This window comes from Triplophysa rosa, linkage group LG6, assembly GCF_024868665.1.
Source record: "Triplophysa rosa linkage group LG6, Trosa_1v2, whole genome shotgun sequence".
NCBI classification, from domain to species: Eukaryota; Metazoa; Chordata; class Actinopteri; order Cypriniformes; family Nemacheilidae; genus Triplophysa; species Triplophysa rosa.
The window spans coordinates 977,239-997,986 of record NC_079895.1 but is presented as its reverse complement, the minus strand read 5'-3'; the positions used below and the strand labels follow the sequence as shown (position 1 = coordinate 997,986).

At 38.4% G+C, this 20,748-nt stretch overlaps 2 protein-coding genes across 6 annotated transcripts in view; both read right to left on the bottom strand.

Moving 5' to 3' along the window:
- mid1 (midline 1) overlaps positions 1-12,877 on the bottom strand; it is a 35,906-nt gene extending 23,029 nt beyond the window's left edge. The window contains exons 1-3 of one of the 3 annotated variants that reach the window (XM_057335535.1): positions 12,774-12,877; positions 12,392-12,546; positions 3,615-3,807 (exon numbers count right to left, since the gene is read on the bottom strand). The gene's annotated coding sequence lies outside the window, so the exon portion shown is untranslated. Of the gene's footprint in view, positions 1-1,088; positions 2,301-3,614; positions 3,808-12,391; positions 12,547-12,773 lie in introns of those variants that run through there. The other 2 variants (XM_057335534.1, XM_057335533.1) reach the window with 2 other exon arrangements.
- A 2,310-nt stretch (positions 12,878-15,187) lies between these two features.
- The window catches only part of LOC130555628 (rho GTPase-activating protein 6), a 29,176-nt gene continuing 23,615 nt past the window's right edge, over positions 15,188-20,748 (bottom strand). The window contains exons 11-13 of one of the 3 annotated variants that reach the window (XM_057336006.1): positions 20,147-20,304; positions 19,878-19,961; positions 15,188-19,798 (exon numbers count right to left, since the gene is read on the bottom strand). In XM_057336006.1, coding sequence (XP_057191989.1) covers positions 19,377-19,798; positions 19,878-19,961; positions 20,147-20,304 — 664 coding nt within the window. In that variant the 3' untranslated portion in view covers positions 15,188-19,376. Of the gene's footprint in view, positions 19,799-19,877; positions 19,962-20,146; positions 20,305-20,748 lie in introns of those variants that run through there. The other 2 variants (XM_057336005.1, XM_057336007.1) reach the window with 2 other exon arrangements.

Sequence of the window (20,748 nt, the reverse complement as noted above, 5' to 3'; positions counted from 1 at the left end):
TCGCTGCACTTCACATGCTGACCTCAACGCAAAGATATTTCTAAAATTTCAATGAGATATATGAAAGCCGTTTCACTTTAGAAGCGTTCGGCACTTCACCTAAAAATGGAAATTCTGTCATCATTTACTCACTTTCGACTTGTTCCAACTCTATCTAAATGTCTTTGTTCTGATGAACACAGGGAAAGATATTTGGAAGAATGCTTATAACCAGACAGATTTTGCCCCCATTGAAGGAAAAATTACAATGGTAGTCAAAAGTGTTTGCTGTCCTACATGCTTCAAAATATCTTCTTTTGAACAGAACAAAAACAATCATTTTTCCTACTATGGGAGTCAATGGGGGCAAGATCTGTTTGGTTATAAGCATTCTTCCAAATATCTTTCCCTGTGTTCATCAGAACAAAGACATTTAGACAGATTTTGAACGACTCGAAGGGGAGTAAATGATGACACAATTTTCAGTTTTGGGTGAACTGTCCCCTCTAAATAACAAAACACCTGCAGGCAAACTGCACTGAAGCTTTTCTCATAACTTTATTTTTAAACATATAAGCGACTTTTATTAATGTGGATGTATGAGATCAGTTTGACAAATGTTGTTGTGACATAAGTATTCAATTGTTTTGGTGTTTATCAATATTTTCACATGTGTATTTTAAATCAGTGCATGTGTAAAACAGCAGAGAATCACAAAATCTGTGTCAGCGAACAGGCTCGATGCTTCACAGTGACATCTAGTGGTAGTTATTAGAACTCCACACGTGTCCCGAGATCAACTTCAGCCATGACTTCCAAACATCTGTGGTGCTGCGCCCACACGGCCTCTAAAGCTCTTTCTTACCGCTGACTGGCAACAGACGTGGAGGAATGACTCATGGAAGTGATGACACAATGATCTTCTGGCTGTTTTTCTCTTTATGACTTTCACAGATCTCAGAGAAACTGAATCTGCGTTCGCTCCAGTTTAAACCATGTAAAAAACACTCCAGAAGCTAGTGGGGTGTCCCACCGTATGTACATTTAAAGCATAAGTTGTTTTGTGATACGTGTATACAGGTGAAGGAATGTAGAATATCTCATCTTACCTGAATCATGTTGAAGGTGTCAGTCTCAGACGCAAACTTAACAGCATCAGATTCAGAAAGTTCCTCGAGCGCCCGCTTTCAGTGTGTCAGAGACGTACAGCTGCTTTGTTTCTCTCAGTGTTTCAGTACAGCTTCACTTTCTGCCTCTCTCTCTCTGTTTCTCTGCTTCTCTCTCTCTCTCTCTCTCTCCCTCGCTCTCTCAATCTGTCTCTCTCTGTTTCTCTGCTTCTCTCTCTCTCTCCCTCGCTCTCTCAATCTGTCTCTCTCTGTTTCTCTGCTTCTCTCTCTCTCTCTCCCTCGCTCTCTCAATCTCTCTCTCTCTCTCTCTCTCTCTCTCTCTCTCTCTCTCTCTCTCTCTCTCTCTCTCTCTCTCTCTCTCTCTCTCTCTCTCTCTCTCTCTCTCTGTCTCTCTCGCTCTCTCTCTCTCTCTCTCTCTCTCTCTCTCTCTCTTTCTCTCTCTCTCTCTCTCTCTCTCTCTCTCTCTCTCTCTCTCTCTCTCTCTCTCTCCCTCGCTCTCTCAATCTGTCACTCTCTCTCTCTCTCTCTCTCTCTCTCTCTCTCTCGGCCAGCGTATGATCACTCTTGTCAATAGAACACTTGTACCACCAACTGCTGCGGGCTACAGACCGGTCACTAAACCAATGAGAACGCAGGGCTGGGCCAAAGTGGGTGTGTCTGAGTGCATCACGCAGAAACTCAGCACATCGACATTTTAAGCCCAAAGGAATTATTTTACAACATCAGTTCACAACAACCACATCTGTCAAGATCCAAAAACAAGCATCAAGTGTTTCGAAGCCATATCGAGCTTTATGTACTGTTGTTCTTATTTACTGGAAATCTTTTTTTCACATACAAGAGCTGACATCACTGACCGCAGCAGGGTACATACAGTATATAGACACATAAATGTAACCTGTAGGGTAAATAAAAGTGTGCTGATGTCTGTTCTCACACACGTGCTGGAGTGTTTGTGATGTCTGCACAACACATCATTACAGAGACCAGTTGACAAATCCACTTTAATTTCGTCTCATGGCTGTCAGGTCATGTCAAGTGTTCATTCTCTTATGAGAGTGAAAATAACAGATTGGACATGTGATGGACACTACACAACACATATTTAATCTCAGCATAATGACACAACATCTGTGTGTGTGTGTGGTGTGGTGTGGTGTGTGAGTGCGTGCGGTGTGTGTGTGTGGGAAGGGTAAACCCTACGGTATGGGGACAAAATGTCCCCACAAAGATGGCAATATCCAAAACCCTTGTCCTTGTGGGGACATTTGTTGGTCCCCATGAGGAAACAAGCTTATAAATCACACAGAATGAACTTTTGTGAAAATGTAAAAGAGCAGACAGTTGTGTGTGATTGTTAGGGTTAGGGGTGGGGAATATGATACACAGTTTGTACAGTATAAAAACCATTGTGTCTATGGAATGTCCCCATAAAACATGGAAACCCAACATGTGTGTGTGTGTTCATGTTTGTATATCCCTGTGGGGACCTAAACCTGAATACACACCAACACATGGGGACTCGTGTCACCGTGGGGACCAAAATTGAGGTCCTCATGGGTATAAAAGCTTATAAATTGTACAGAACAATATTTTTTACAAATCTAAAAATGCAAAAAGTGTTCTATGATCTTTAGGTTTAGGGATAGGGTTAGGGATAGGGGATAGAATATACAGTTTGTACAGTATAAAAACATTACGCCTATGGACTGTCCCCACGGGGATAGTAAACCAGACATGTGTGTGTGTGTGTGTGGTGAAAAGAGGAAATTGAGTCGACAGATCCCTTAAAGGGGACATTTCACGAAAATACGATTTTTTCTGTGTTTGAGTGCTATAATCAGTTCCCCGGTGCATCTACCAACCCAGAAAACGTGAAAAAGTACAATCCAGTCATTTTGCTTTGTTACGCCTTTCTCTGAAAGCATGAGAAAAAATCAGCGCTTCAGATAACGCACTTCTTCTGACGTAGGAGAATGATCTTATTGTAATATCACCGCCCCTTAGTCTGCTCGGTTCCACCCATGGCGCGCCATTGTGGTTTTGCAAGCGACACGAGTGTATCTGTAATGACGCAATGGCGAAAGTTCGTGCTAAGTGTTCTGTTGTTGGGTGCACAGACCAGCACAGATCATTATTTAGAGCCACAGCCTCAGAGAAGACGCGAGAGCAGTGGATTCTTTTTATTTTTAATGGGAATCCTCCGGAAAGAGTTAGAGTTAACTAGTACTATAGGTCACCAACAACACTAGCGGAATTAACTTGTGCAACATGACAGTAACAGCGTCATTGTGTTTACGTAACTTGCAATAAAGCAAAAACAACAAGCCTAGCATATGATCATCGTTACATAGACAAACTAATATGCGTGCACTTGTTTTAGCGAAACACATAACGTTAGTATGGTGTAATCATAGCAGTACAACACGGTTTGTTACGAGCTGAACCGTTTTGACTACGTGACTGTTGAAAACAGTTTTGAAGATTTAAGTTTGTAAAAAAACTTACCATGTAGACACATCTTGTCCAATCCGAACTTGTACAGCTTGTTCGGATGTCTCTTCTTCTGTGTCCGACTCTGGCTCAGACATATAAGGTTGAAACGCTTCGTCTCCGCCAGCAGCCATCTCTCGCTTAGGATTTACGCTTACATTCAACGGTTTCTATGGTAGCTTGAGAATGTACGGGCGTGGACACACCTCTGTGAAGTTGGTATAAAAGATCTCTTTTATAAAGACCTCAGAGAACTGTATCAACTTGGGTAAAGTAGGCAAAAAACCTCCCCTTTAAACTAAACATACTGTACATGTTTAGCATTGATATTTACTGAGTCAAATTTCTTAATGTTTAAAGCTGCACTCCGTAACCTTCAGGCTAAACATAAATAAAATCTGTTACTGAGCAAGTACATAAAATTTTTTAAACATTTTCTCCTATTCACCATGCTAATCCTAGAGTAATGATGGAAGTTCAATTTCGCTTGATTACAGTTTGACTTCGACATACGACTTCTTGACTTCATTTGTTTTAAAAGAGATGCCAATAGAATGTCAAAGTTATGTTCACGGTTTAAATTCAGATTATGATCATGTCTACCATAACCAAGAATTTTGTCCCTCATGACGTTTTATCTACAGTTAAAGAACTTATTTAACAAGCAACAGACAAATAAAATAACTTGAGACGTGGTGAAAGTGACGATTACGGTTCCAGAAAAAACGACACAAAGGAATACTGTTATGCTGTGTTCACACCAAACGCGAACAACCGTGTTCCTTGCTCTTTATTACTCGCGGGAAAAGTTCGTTATTTTCGCGTGAGTGAAGTAAGATGACAAATATTTTCAACTTGCGCAAAAGACGAGATTGATGCACGTTCGCGATTCGCGCCATTCGCATCGCCTGCCGTGAGTTCGTGTCTATGCATTGACTTTGTATGTAATTTACTTGCGCAAATCGCTGAATTCGCGTTTGGTGTGAACCCCCATTACACACTGTTACATTTTTACGCATTTGGCAGACGCTTTTATCCAAAGCGACTTACATTGCATTATACTATACATTTGTATCTGAGTAAGTGCAATCCCTGGGATCGAACCCATGACCTTGCCGTTGCTAGCGCCACGCTATAACCACTGAGCTACTACTGGAAACCTATTAGTAAGTAGAAGTTTATTTTCTAAACGTTCACGAGGCCAAAAGTGCTCATGGTTGAAAAAACACTCAATTAAAGATTTAGAACGCTGCATTTTACGATTTGATATGCCATCTGATATCTGTGGATTCTGTTCTCCGGGGTGAACTCTAAACAAACGTTTTGTTCTGCTCTCTTTACAAAGACACTTGGGTTTGTGTCTGGTTTAAAGTCTGTGGTTAAACACTGAAGAATGCAGGAATGTGAGGGTCATCTCAGCGTCTCTTCATTCTCATACGTCTCCGCGTCAATTATTAACATTTATCACATGAATCACTTCAGCAGATCTTTAGCAGGAATTCCATCGATACCCACAAGCGTCTCAGATGGAGTCTGATAATCTTTCTTCCACACATGAGCGCGAGCTCAGAATCGGGATCTCTGCCCGGATTCTGCATTTTTTCCAGCTCTCGCTCTGGCATTATTCTGACCCAGAACCTCCAGCATAAACCACAGACTCAGAGCCGGCATGAAGGACTGGAACTTGTGATGATAAAACAGATGAGAACGAAGACCTGTTAAGATATCACTGTGACGGTTTTCAGGGACACTGATTCCAAACTTTTAGTTTATTTTGTTGTTTTTGTTCCAGAAAACATCTCTTTGCAATAGCACTGTGACGTAAACTCATTTCTAATCATAATTATTACATTTTATTTTATACACCAGAATATCAAACACTTCGGACTGTCTGGGCTCTTCTGGTCTGTAAACAATCACCTTAGCAACACCCTTAGCAACCACACAGCAACATGTTACAACTATCAGCACCACATAGCAACTCGCTGATAACCTCTAACAACACCCTAGCGACGGGTTAGCCTGCAAATGAGCACATTTTTAATGTAGAAATAGACTTATTCCTTAAAAACACTATTTATAGATGTGTTGGTTTCAGAACTGTCTCCAATTTACCCCAAAAATGTACACTTAAATATTATATTGTTAATTAAAACTGCGGAAAACGTGAGCCGCGCTGCTTTCTCATGCGGTGCGCATGCGGCATTCTGAAAAGTTGAACTATTTCATTTCGCCGACGCCTAGAAAAAACGGAGCGTCGCACCGCATGCACATCGCGACTGTGTCGCTCCCTATTTGCGCGCACCTGCCGCGTGTCAACATTTAAAATATTGAACTTGCGCGCGCAAAGTGAAAAAGACGTGAAATGTGAATTGGGTTTAAAGTCCCTGTGAACCGAAAGTTGCAATCGTTTTTACTTCCGTATTCTGACACATTGTGACAGATTTTCAAAGGAGAAAAGTAGTGGGCGTGGCTTGTGTTTTTTCACTGCGAATTGATTTGATGTTTAAAGACAGCTGTTGCATTTTGAAATGAAACTAGCAGCAGACTGACAGTTGAAGGGGAGGAGTTAACAGATGCTCCACCCAAGCCGTCTAACTTACGTCATTTGAGATCGACAGTCATTTCAGGGTGGAAGTGCATTTTCAGATTTTAACGAAAGATAATGAGAGTAAATGAATTTTAAAAATAAAATGACGCACATTGATACGCTATTTACTATAAACAATATTTCATGAAAAAATAAGAATTGTCATTTTTTATTTCACTGGGACTTTAATGCAGTACACTTTATCATTTACTATAGTAAGCCGCAGTTAATTGTACAGTAGTATACTGTAGTATATTATAACAATTGCTACACTTTGTTAAACCACAGTATTGTGCAGCAAATACCACAGTATACTACAAGATTTACTATGGTGAGACTCAAAAGCACTAAACCTGTCCTAGGAATTTTACTACACTTTACTATAGTAAAATCTAAAGTATACAACAGTATACAGATGAAACAAGACAACAAACGCAATAATCCGAGTTTTAAACTTCTTACCAGTGTAACATCCAGAATTAATGTTCAGTAAACCGCGTCAGTCCCTCATGCACCTTCGCTCAACGTGATATTTTCCTCTCGGTGCTATTGGCAAATGAACGAAAGTGAGATCCAATCCAAACGATTTCAACATTCAGCCCCTTCTCAAGATCTTTGTTTTCTTTCATTAGTTTGGTCCCTGGATACACTGGAGGTAAATATTCCTCTCGTTCAGTGAGGCTGACACTTGAAGAAAGACGTCCAGGCCGGGGGTGACTGCGGTCAGAGACGTTTACTAATTAGGACAGAAGTATAAAAACAACGTCAGGAGGACTTGACATCACAGGGGTCGCAGCTAAATAACGCTCGCTCTCGTTCCCAGCGCTCATTTGCATGGAAATCATGCGAGATGCCGTTCACTTCTAAACAGGCATGAAAAGATACCTCACAGGACGCCACAAGGGAAGACTACAATTTCAATAGCAATGAGAAATGTGTCTTCATTTACCCAGAATGCTTTTTCACAAGATCTCGGCTTGAAACCTCAGACCATGCAGGGTTTTTCCTGGCTCAAAATGAGGCGGAGGTGGTGTCATCCTGATCTTCTACACGCACACGAAGGCCTACCGTACCTTTAAGTGGCTTAACCAAAGTGACTTTGACATATTAAAAATTCTAATATGAAAATGATTTTTTTTAATCAAATAAAGTTATTTTTCATTTTCAACTAACTTTTCAGCCCACAATAGCCAACTGAATTAACCAGTCTTACTGAATGATCAAAGCTCATCCACATCTTGCATTCTCTGTGGTTCACTTTAAATGATTCAATGATCTCTTATACCCTGCGTTCCATTGCGAAGGGCTCATCCCTATGCCCTAAGCCCTTCGAATGGTTTACCCTCCAGAGTGAGAGCTTTGAAGGGTTAAAGGGTGTAGGGGACCAAACAACTGTTTCTTGAAGTGCCCTTCTGCGTCATCATCCCGCGCCCATAAGGAGGCGGCGTCACCACGCAAAGAATCTGCGCAAAGAATCACGGGAGCCCGAAGTGACCATCAGTTGTACCCTTGGAAATCCTTCATCCCGAAGGGCCCTTTGAAGTGGCCAGTTATGAGCACTTCGGATTGGAACGACCCTTCAGTATGGCGGCCATGATTGTTGTCACTCCGAAGGGCCCTTTGGAGGGCGATGTATCCCAGTTGGAACGCAGGGTTATTCGCTAGTGACTGAAAGGTTCAATAGTTTAAATGAATCGGTTCAAATGAGTCATTCGTGTGCGAGTCGTTCTGAACGCAATGTGCGTTCATACTGGCGAACTCGCTGTGTACAGTATATGCTGATTCAACGATCCAATTGCACAGCTAAAGAGATCGTCAATAAGATTGACTTTTGATTGCAGACATGACTAATCTGAGCTCAGTTTGACACATTGTTGACATCTCTTCTGAAGCTCTAATGACGGAGACATTTCTGACTATCACAGATGAGACTTAAGCGAAAGTTTCAATTTAATCTCATTGAGGTCTAGAAGAAATAACTGATACATAACTGAGATCTCATGTGTGATTTGTCTTTCTTACGGGGACGTCACTTTTTTTAAGGGTGAACTGTCTCTTTAACACGGCTGCGTGTCTTCTGTTGTCATGGTGCTCTGTTGGCATCTCTCACACATCTTGGCACATGCGAAAAACCCGAGACTCGAAAGAATTCTCTGGCTGCTCTCTTGCACCTTCCGTGAAAGACCGAAATCAAAGCAACTGGTTTTTAATTGTGATAATGACACAAGGCAACTGGACGAGCGACAGAAGATTCCTGACAGACTGACACAGAGATGGATTATGGAGCTCCGCCAGCGCCTCTGACTTCAGGTTACAGTCTCAGGTTTAAACAATCCTCCCGATAAACATCTAATAACCAGTATCCAAAACCAGCAGATCTGACCAGCTGGAGGTGAATGCTCAAAACCCAAATCAAGTTGTGTTTAATAATGGTACCGGGTTAATACAATGACCGCTTGGGAAAAGACCAATACTTTCCTATACCAGTCAAATATTCCTATAACTAACCATTCATTTCCAAGTAACAACAGAGAACCCTTACCAATGGCCTAACAATGCCATAGCAACCACTCAGAACACCTTAGCAACCATCTAAAGTAGTAAAGCACAAGCAGTCAGCCAAAACATGCACATACGACATACTTTAAAACACTCTTTAGGATTATATAACGTTTGACTTTAAATGAACATTGAGCCCCTATTTAAATCTCTTCTAGACAAACTTTTAGTCTGAAAAACATGACAAGCTATTAAGACAATGTAAGCAATATCCTCTGCTTGCTTTAATTTCCTGTCCTTTTTATAAAAGTTAATGAAAAATCCACCATCACCTGCAAATGAAACTCCCTTCATAACAATGTCTCAATGACCACATGACTAAAGATCATACGACATCACTCAGATTCAGTGAACTCTCAATGACATCATGTTCTATTGACAGCAACTCTTCTATTGTGTTTCACTGCCAATCCAAGCGAGTCATTCTGTCCAGAGGTTTACAAACAAAGAAATGTGTTTAAAGAAAGAATTCTGTCATTTAACAATGTTTATGGATGCCTACACATGAGGTCATTTCATAGAGATTACGCTCACAAAAATACAACTATAGACTTAAAGATAAAGGTTCTTTAAAGAGTTCTTCACAATGATGCCAATTTTGGTTTTCCAAAGAACCATACAGTCAAAGGCTCTTAAAAGAATCATTTCTTCATTACCGCACCTTTTTATTATCGGCTGAACCATATTCCACTGTAAAGAACCTTTTGTGCAACAGTAAGGTTCTGCAAACGTTAAAGGTTCTTTATGGAACCACACAGTCCTTTAAAGGGATAGTTCGCCCAAAAATACAAATTCGGTCATTATTTACTCATAAAATAATGACAGAATTTTCATTTTTGGGTGAACTATCCCTTTAAGAAAACCTATTTTAGGTGTATATATTGAAAAAATTTAAATAAAATGGTTCTTCACAATCACATGGATGCCATAGAAGAACCATTGGCCCATTCAGTCAAAATTAAAAGAATCATTTCTCTCTTACTTTTTCTAGTCTAATGAACTTTTTTCCACTGTACAGAACCTGAAATGCTTTTCAGATGTTAAAGCTACAGTTTGTAAAAACCGCCGCTAGAGGGCGCACGATCAAAACAACAACAATGCCGTAGCTTGATGACGCTGTGAAGGAGCGTGGAATGATGGGATCTGTTGTCTTGAACTCCACCGCTGATGGCCATCAATCAGACGGAAACGAGAAATCATGTTAGCGGATGAGGTAAAGTAATAAAGTTTTATAAATGTTGTGTATAATTGTGGTCCATAAATAAGTGACTGCTCGAAACAAGCTAGTCACTTGCTAGACGCTACCTTTGCATTTGTCCACGACACTGTTGTCATGCGGTTTCTACGTCAGTAAAGGCGTAACAAAGGGTGACGCGGATATGACGCCATTGACAGGCGACTGCACAGCCCCGTGTCACTGTTTAGAATGGAGATTATCTCACGATTTACAAGTAGTTGGAAACATTTGAGATATTGTAAGTACTCAGCTGAACAAAATATATAACACTGGCCTAGTGGTTTTTGGATATTTTACTGCAAAATTGTTACAAACTGCACCTTTAAAGCTTCTTTAGGTAATCTTCCAGCCACAAATGGTTCTATGGCATCATGAAGCACTTTTAAAGAGTGTATATTAAAAAATACAGATTCACTACAAACATACTGACTTATCCAGGACTTGGACGTTTCTTTTTTTAAATCCCATTTGGAAAGTACCTTGATAAGAAAAAAAACGAATAGACTAAAAAGAACAGATAAAATCATCACATTTCCCCCATCAGACCCTTATTGAGAAATGAAATGATCTCATGTCATGAACAGCCTGCTCTCAAGCACATAGTCATTCTACTGACCATAACAAATACAAAAAGTAGGTCATCGATGAAACCGCAGGCCGCACAACGACACACACACACAGACACACATTAGTGTTACTTACATTACTGTACTCTACTGTATGCTGCCTGTCCACAAACCAACTGCTCTAAGAAGCCAACCAGAGATGATGTTCAGCATATGAAGAAGAAAACAATCACCTAGCTTGCGTGTAGTTGAGTGTTGTGTTGTTCTGGATGCCCCCCGCCAGCCGTGCCCCTCCTAGTAGGCCATATGCTCAGGCAAGCATGAAACATGCAGCGGGGGGCATCTCCTCTATGCTTTATTTCACGCAGTCAACTCCCACTAATAGATTGATGCTGCTGGCAATAACCCCCCCAAGTCTCGCTAAAAGAACAAAGAGCTTCAGTGATTCATCTGTGAAGAGGCCAGAGAAGTTAACCGGGCACCGACCACCGGACTGGGTCTATCAAGCAGAGTTCCAGCATAGATTCCAAAACTCATCGAGCTGCTTTACTGACTACATACATACACTACACAGCTATTTTGTAAATCTCAAGCAAAACCTCAAAAAACGGACTGATGTGGAACGCTCTCCATGGCAGCATTTTTTCCAATTTATTCCCTCTCAAGTGTTTGTAAATCTTTATGTGTGTCTTTCCTCAGTAAAACCGAAAAGAAGATATGTTGAGAAATGTCTCAGTCGTTTTGTGTTCATACAACGGAAGTCAATGGGGTTCAGTGTTGTTTGATTATCGACATTCTTCAAAATATCTTCTTTTGTGTTCGGCAGAAGAAAGAAGCTCATACGGGTTTGACATGACATGAGGATGAATAAACGGTGAAAGAATTCTCATTTTGTCTGAACTATCCCTTTAAATCTTATAATGTGCATCATATACAGTACAGCACAAACAAATGATGTATAATGTATTACAAAGCTTTTTTATATCAATACTTTCCCAACTTTACTTTTAAATGAATTACATTAATCAACATAACATTACATTACAATAAACTGCTGTTTTCAAGGTCTCTTTCAAACTTGTTGCAATGCATTATGGGAAAGGTTGATAGCGTTCTAATGATGGCTTTAAATGCAACCTACATTTTATAAAATGCTGGTGTGTTTAACCCATTGCTGTGTAAAATATGGACAAACCCAAGTGCTGCTTTTAAACAGAGAGCAAAACAAATACTGAGAAAAATGATATGATATAATGAAATCAATTATATTAATAATCACCACAAACATTTTCAAAATAAACTCTTTCGCTTTGTCCAAAGTTTTGGATGGATGTTTCTATACCAAAGTTGTTGCAATGCATTATGGGAAAGCATAGGCCAAATTCTGCTGTTAGTGTCAGATGTTGCCTACATAGACAGCTCACTGGATTTAATACAAACATTTGTACAGATTCAGTTGTGTGAATGCCATATTTTATTCAATTATTTAAAAAGCTCATTGATGTGTACAGTAAGTGTCTACGTGTAGAGACGGTTTTTCTCTAATGCAGTTACAAGCAAAAGAGTCGCAAAGTCTGTAAGGACAAATGAGGAACGGGTTTTGCCCTCTGATGGTTTTATAATTAGTTGAGAATGTCATATGAATTAACAGCTGCGAGGGCCTGTGACCACTGACCGCAAACTCATTCCTATTGCTCTCTGAATAATGAGTGAGACCCACCCCACCCGAAACACAATCACCACATCCTCATCCTCCACAGAACCTCTCTGAAACATACTCACAACATGACACTTTCTACAGCAGAATTAACATCTAGAAAACATTGAAACAAGGTCTTACCTGTGCGTCCATGCTGATGATTAGAGTGATTTTCTCAATGAACGCAGATGTGTGTGAGAGAGGTAAATATGCACCGTCTCTCTCTCTCTCTCTCTCTCTCTTATTATCTGGGTGTGTTCATCATACATACCTCAGCAACACACTCTGGACCACATCTGCACGACAGGTTAGCACAGGAAAAACAGCACATCATTTAACTCTTCATGTGTCACACTATAAAAGTCTAGTGTTTAACACTTTACATCAAACAGCACTGTAGGTGTTATTTTTCAGTTTTGTCTTTCTTGGTGTTCGGTTTTAAAGGGCTGTAAAATGTCCATATTATTCTTAATTAGCCTAACTGATGGTATATACAGCTCAGATCTATCAATAATTCACTCACCTTCATGTTGTTCCAAACCAACACATCACGGGAATTCGTGACATTGTCACGAACTGTAATCTATTAATTCATGTTTACTGACTAAAATTTCCCCCTTTTTTCGTGTCACCCAGCACGAGTTCAATCTAACGTATTTTAAAACGCGCTCTCTTTCATGTGTATAAAATATATATCAACGCAATCTGATGGGTATTCGTAGCTATTTCACAACGTGGCTCATTCGTGTGAATTCCTATTATTCCTACGATCTCATTGGCATGTTTTGTAACGATTTGACTTTGTCCCTGTGACGTCAGGTTTGGGGGCGGGGTTAGTGGAGCCATTTATCGTTGTTTTGCCACCTCGTGAAACTCGCGTTTTTAGCGAAATTAGGCTTTGCGGCTGTGATTTTAAGGGTTTGGGGTGAGTGAGGTGTTAGCCAACTCCTAAAATATGTACGACTTAGGGTTAGGGTTATAAATATATAAATGAAAATACACGCAGTCTGTGTTTTGAAAGTCGTGCTGAGTGACATTAAAAAAGGTCGTCCTCACTGATACGAAAAAAATGGATTGACGTTGGTATAATAAATTAATCTATTCCATATTTCGTGTCTATGCCACGAACTGCCGTGAGACTGGTTTGTCCAAACACACGCTGTGATTCTGTTCTGTGGAACACAAAATGAGAACAACAACTACATAATCAAAAAAATGCTGATTTTAGATGACCTTGTTGTTACACAGAAATGCTGATATACATATGTACAGTTGAATATACATATGTTGTTGTTTTTTGTGCTTTCAATATGCTTCTCATTGGTATAGATTTCTAGATCTGCACATTTTGAGATGACAATGAACAGACAGAATCACTAAAGACATCTGCTACACACTCACTATTCATAAGTTTAGGAGAGCGTTCAAAAGATGCTTTAAAAACACATTCTGTATGAAGTCGAGTGGTTCGGTTGAAGTATGTGGAGTATAAACAGCAGTCAGTCATTGAGGCGGTCGAAGGAATTTCCCTGCTCTCTCAACCGATAATAAAACAACTTTACTGCCTTTATCACGGCACCTACAGCACTCGCCCGTATAATTATCAGTTATTTTTACTGTATGTGAAGTCATTTCCAGACCCCTGCAGATGACCAAAATGAGAGAAACCTGTTTTGTGTAAACTCACAATTTGTGCAATATAGAATAAGAATAATTTCCTTTAAAAAAGCAAAAGCTATAGGATTTCTAAACCTTTCAATATATTGTCATGGACTTTTCAGAATAGTTTTGTTTGGTTCACTGGGTTGCTATGATGTGGATTTGTTTTGTACCTCTTTTGAGTGACACATAGACAAGTTGTAATAGCTGTGATTCAGACATGTTTGAACATTATAGTGAGTATAGAACCACCCAGTATAACGTGTCTATACTTTACATTGCGTATGGCACAGCGGTGGTTCTAAATAGTGCCAAATTATACATTAAATTACATGAAAATAAACTGTATAGGCCCAACAAACTGCACATGTATTGAAATGATGTATAGGCTAAATAAAAACTTTTAAAGTGCACAAATAATAGCAGTGAAATAAAGCCCAACTCGGTTGATCAAAGTCTTGCCTTTCATTTTTTAGATTGATGCTTTGTTTAAGCAACACTTTTTAAAATAAAACAAAAATAATAAATACCAAACCTACCAAATCATGCATGCATAGACTTTCTGTTGTGTACAGTGACAGAACTCGAAAAAATTCAACAGTCTACCATGCTTCACTTGAAATAGAAAAAGAAACAAACACAAAAACCACATGGACGTAAAAAACAAGTTTGCAGCCTTTCAAGACACTAATTATTGTGTTTCAGAGAAAACATCTGGCAGTGTGATTCTGATGCACCGCAGTAAGACACCGTGTTCTCGTGCTGGTGTGATGCTGCTTCCAACCTTCTCCTGTGATGAAGCACATGCAGAACACAGAGAGATCTTCACATACACAAGACAGGTCATATGATGAGCACTTTCTCATACAGGCAGTAAATAAATATATGTGTGCAAACCTCTATTATACGATGTGATTATACAATTAATGCAATCAGTCAATGTGTCTTTGATAGTATAACCATCACTCACTGTTGGCCACTATTCATGAATACCTGTTTTGGCTTTACATGATCCTGTCACACCTGCAGAACACCTGTGATTTCAGCTTTTAAAAAGTCCATCTGGGAAGTTTGTTTTTACGAGTGGTACACTAACATGACGTACGCTCTGATGCATATTTATATGAAAATATATATTTTTAAAAATCATATGCAATGTCAATGAAGTGTGTCAATCAATTCAACTCAACGCAATGTGATTATTTTATTTTATTGAAATATGACAAAATATTACAGATTTACACAACAAAATGGCATACAATGTAGGCTACATTGAACAATTACTTAAAGGGGCATAGGCACAGAAGAATAAGAAAAAACAACACAAAATATATATAAAATTAAAGAAATAAACAGACAAAAATAAAATAAATAATAAAGTAAGTAACTAAGTAAAAATAAACACTTTAAATAAACGCCATATTATTAAATATAGATCACACAAAGGAGAAAATATCATAATAAATTATATTTATCAAATAGATCTAATAGGATAAGTTGTTATGTATTGTCTTAAATATTTTTTAAATACAACAGGGGGGGTGATTCAAAAAACCAACTCAATCTGAAATCACCGCGTCACCGTCCGCGTCCCTCACACCGGCAAACACCGCCGTCAATCTGCTCCCAACGCATGACGTGTGCCATGAAACAAAAAGTAATGTGACACTTTTAGGATGCCATCAACGTGGCTCTCATCATTCTCCTCAGAATCCGCACGAGCCAAACATATGGCGCGCGCAATGTCACGTCATTGGAATCGCACCGGTGATTAACATGACACGTGCCTGAGAGTATCGCGTTTATTTTAGTATATTGTAGTAAATTTGCATATTTTGCGCGACAGAATTGTATAAAGGTTGTAAATATTTGAAGAATTTGGTTCCAAAATGAGATAACTCCGTTTTAAAAAATGTTCAAAAATCATGTTTTTTTGTGTTAGTAAGCTGTATTCTTTGAGTTATTGTGGCTTAAATCAAAACAAAACAACTGTAGTTCGATTGATATGAATTGGAATGCACAATAAAACATGACTTGAACATTTTTAAGTTTTGGAACCAAACTCTTCGTTTGTTGTTGCATTGGTCTGTTACATTAAGCAAGTTGTTAGCACTAAGACATTCCTGTTCTGCACAATATGAACTTAAAACCTACAAAAAAAACAACTTTCTCCATCTCTTGTTTTAATTGTGCGTTAAAAGTGTTGGCCGACATTGTTAGTTAAATGTGAAACGCATCGTCCGCAGCTGTGGCGCAGATTGGGCTCATGATGTTAAGTGCAGGCGGGGAAACTCGCTTGTTTCAGCAAGATCGCAGCAAGTTGTGACAACAACCAGATGTCAGTCTTTACAGAGTGGTTTCTCTGAAAAAAAACAGCTCAGTCAGAAATACAATTCTCAAAAACGACATGAACGACTATTATAAAGTATTAAAAATGTGTTTGGTGAACTGTTCCTTAATTGCATTATAAATATGACTAATTACATCATTATTCACACTTTTTGAGTAATGTAATTTAACACTGAAATTCTTTGGTATTTCCAGGTTTTCTGTAACCTTGGGAATCCCACATATACTGTAGTTGATACAGTACCTTATGGACCACGATATTTTCCCCATACTTGTTTAAATTATACCCCATAATTATTTTACCATATAATTAATCAAATCTGAATGTAGATACTATTTCCAAACAAACCACAGTTTTCCGTTAAATAAATCAGTCTGTCTGTTGTGTTGAATTGCTGGATTAATTGTTTAACATCTGTGAAGATTTGCGGTTTGACATTATTCTGGTTTGAGCGTCACTCTCGCGCCCCCTAGTGGTGAAGAAAACGAAGTAACTCAAGATTAGTTTAATACAGTTCTCACAAATCTCACAATATTGTTAAACTAGTGGACCTGTTTTACTTACTGTGGAGAGAAATTCTGTTTTTACAGATTTAGATATACTTATATTTAGGTTCTATTTGCTATTTGTGTACTATTATAACTGATATAGTCCGCGTTGTGGTTAATAATCCAACAATAATCCAATAATCACAATAATCCAGTAATTAAAACAAATATTACACACTTAAAATAATAGAGAGCATGTGTTAAAATGACATTAAAGCAATGGATAGAAATAGATTTGAATTAACTGTAGCTTAATAAAACCTACATCATCTGACCGGCACCAAATCCAGAAGAGGCGGAAAAACATTAGGAGCTTTGAAATGAGGTCATTTACTTAAAGGGACAGACAAACACCAAAAAATATTGATTCAACGGTGATTCCGAAGTCAGAAAAAACGTTTTTCAAATTTGGAAAAATGTAAAACAAAGCTATGATCTTAAATGACAAAATATTATTTGACGATATGACACTGCCCTGGCTGTGAACTGTATAAAATGTGACGGACAAAAGTTGAAACACGACCAAAGAGCTTCACATTTACCACCTCACACTGTGTGTGAACAAGCGCAATTGTTCATCCTCTCTAAACTTCCTGTCTTGAGAGGATGTGACCTCCCAGAAGCCAAAACAACTGGCCAATGCTGAAGACAAGTCTTTGATGTCATGCAACAAACGACATTCTGACACTTTCTCTGCTCCCTTTTATTCTGTTTTACCTCAGAGATATTTCTGTGATAATACACAATCAAAGAAGTTTATAATATGCACCAAACAAAAAATAAAGGTTATGACACAGTCAAAATAATATAGAACAACATCAAAAGAAAAGCTTCCATGTGTTTATAAAGTGTCTGAAAGTTCTCAATCTTTTCAATGTTTTTTTGCTGCACGAGTTACAAAGTACCGCAAGACTACAAACTTTTTCACTAATACAGTATGTACAGAACAAAATAAAAATACTATATAGAGTGATAAAAGATCTTTTAAATGTGACCATCTTTGTTATGCATGACATTGCTCTGTGCTGTACACAATTTAAAAGTCTAAAATAAAAAAGGAAAGAATAATACATCGTTTGCTCTTTGTGTGGTTTAAAAACACACAAGCTGGTATAGTTAACTCAGCTATAATTTGTACGTGTTTTGGACGGACGGGTGATGATGATCTGTTGAGCTGTACTGTATGAAGTCTCTGAACGTGCACTATAGAAACATGATTAATGATTGAAAAATGAAGAATAATAACCGTTTCCTATGCATTATTAAAGCATTAGCTTAAATTCTGAATATGTAGGCTGATTCTGGACAAACCCACATTACAAAATAAACATTACAAACAGTGGTAAAATACTAAAGTGGCTAATTTAATAAATAACAAGAATAAATAAATAAATGTGATGATGCAATGCATTTGTCTCTTAGGAATCGACAAATCAAGTTTTTATAATCTTTTGTTCTACTTCATATACCACTCGCTGGTAATAACTTGAAGCAACTTTAGAAAACAGAACTTCGTTTCTATGTCATATGATTTTTGTGCAGGGTAATATAAAACGGAATTAAAGAAATAAAATGAAGAAATTCAAATAACTACTTTTGTGGTAAAACACAATAATACATTTTTATCTTATAAATGCCACCTATAGAAATTTTTATGTAGTATTATATATATACTATATGTAATGCATTCATTTTATAGACCAATGGGCATGGACGTTTGACACTGTATATAAATCTAAAATAGATCCCTCCATACATTTAGAGATTAAATTTATGGCACTTAAAAAAAAAGCAGGTAGCCTAAAATATAGATAAGTATAAAGTGTTTTTCCGAGGATATGGTATATAAAAAATGACTGTCTTCTTTAGCAGGTTATTTGGTTGATGATCAATTTAAAGAATAAATCAAACGGACCTGAATGAAGAAGGATTGTAAGAAAACAAGTGAACTGGACGAAACAGCACCTGCTGTAAAAAAACACTCTTTGTTAAAAGATGCAAAAATATCATATAAAAAACACTATGCATGGAAAAAATAGGCAAACACAGCAAAAAAATAATCTTAATATTTCAGTTTTGCTGTCCAGAAAGAAATATCTAAACATTCTTAAAGCAACATACATTTACAGTACCAGAGAAGCACAATGACAAAATATTTAGTTACGTTCTCTGGGAAAAAAATCAAAACAAGAAAACAAGAAAAGCATATCTGCCAACTGGGTAAAAAAGAACCTGTTTTTCTCTCTTTTATTTGTATTCTTTTTAAATAAGACTTCATATCTTTTAGTCATTTTACTCCTCAGGTTAATGCATCTTGATTTAAGAACGTTTTGGTATTTGTACTGTAAAACAAAAAGACTTGGTCAAAAACACCAAGAAATTGATTTCTGTAGTAAATTCTGTCAAATTAAAGATTGAATCATTTGAGTTGTAATAGGATTAGGGCTGGAGTGATGAAAACACTGTCAGCAAATTCCACTTCCTGTCATTCTACTTCAACATCCTGTGGGGCGTGGCCAATTCATTTTCACACAAATCTAAAAAATCAGAATTCTTCATGCTGTTTTATTTACACGATGGTCTCTGGTAATGTGTCCACGCTGTCTGATGATAGCAGCTGCCATATTAACCATCTGTCTGTTGGCCAGGCTGCTCGTTCATCTCCTGTTAAACTCTTCGTTGTCACGGTGACGTCTGACTCCGCCTCCTGTCTGTCGTGACAGGAAGTGACACGGTGAGGTTCTACAGACCCGGCAAACGTCACAGAGGCAACAGGAGGTTTCTCTTCTTTGTCTGAAAATGAGGGGCTGACAGGAGGTGATACGGCCTCCTCTGATTGGTGCAGTGTCGTCCGGCAGCCGGATGTGATTGGACCGTGACTGCGGCAGGGGAAGTGCAGTGGTCTGCTGTCTGCACACGACTGCTTTGTGTTGCTGTAGTTCACACAGTCCGACTCGGAGGAGACACGTTTATACAGGTTTCCATCAGAGCCTGAGAGACAAAAACACGTCTGATCTCAGATCAGTCTGTCTGATAAACGCGCTGACTGACACATAAAGTAGTCGTGTACCTGTGAATAGTTTGTCATGAACTCCTGACAGAAGAGCAGCGTGTCGGCTTCTCCAGACGCTGGCCTTCTCATGAACCGTTTCCCCTGAACACAAAACATACACATTACAACACAAATTACAGAGCCGACTACATGGCCAGCATCATTACAAGTGCTCAAAGCTCAAGGCATCCCAGAATGCATTGCGAAAAGTAGCAGAAAAAGTATTTGCAAGTGAATCTGCCTGTGTGTTTATAGTCACGTGACTTCTCACGCGGAGATAAACCCACCGTTCCGGTCCAGTGAATTCTCCGTGATGTCCCCGGTGAGACTGTCTAGGCTGACTGGGATGTTTTGATGGCTTTGGATGGATGGACACATGCACTCTGAGCGAGTGGGAGAGTTGTTTTCATACGGAGAGATCTCTCCACTGGAGGATCTGGAAGTGCTGATATACAGAACACAGTCAACGATCTGATCAAGCTCAAGCGACGTCAACTGAATGGTTACTAACAACAAACATGATGTGAGAATCAAGGTTATTCTAGTTTACGCAAATGTACATTTTGAAACGTTTCTGTTCACTAAAATCAAAACAAATATTGACCTTAAAATTACTGGAAAAACTTAAACTAAATGAAGAATGTAAATGTTGCCTCAAAAATAAACGGATATAAGTTTAAAGCACTAAAATAATAATAATCAACAAAAAACAAAAATGTATTAATCTTATATAGCAACAAAAACTCAACAAATAAATTATAAAATGGCAAAAGCATACAGCAGAATTGCTAAAACTTGAACTAAAATTTACATAAAAACTAAAAGTCTAAAAATAAAAGCTCATTCAAGAATTCAGCAGTAGCAAAATTGAATATAAAATCCATTTTAT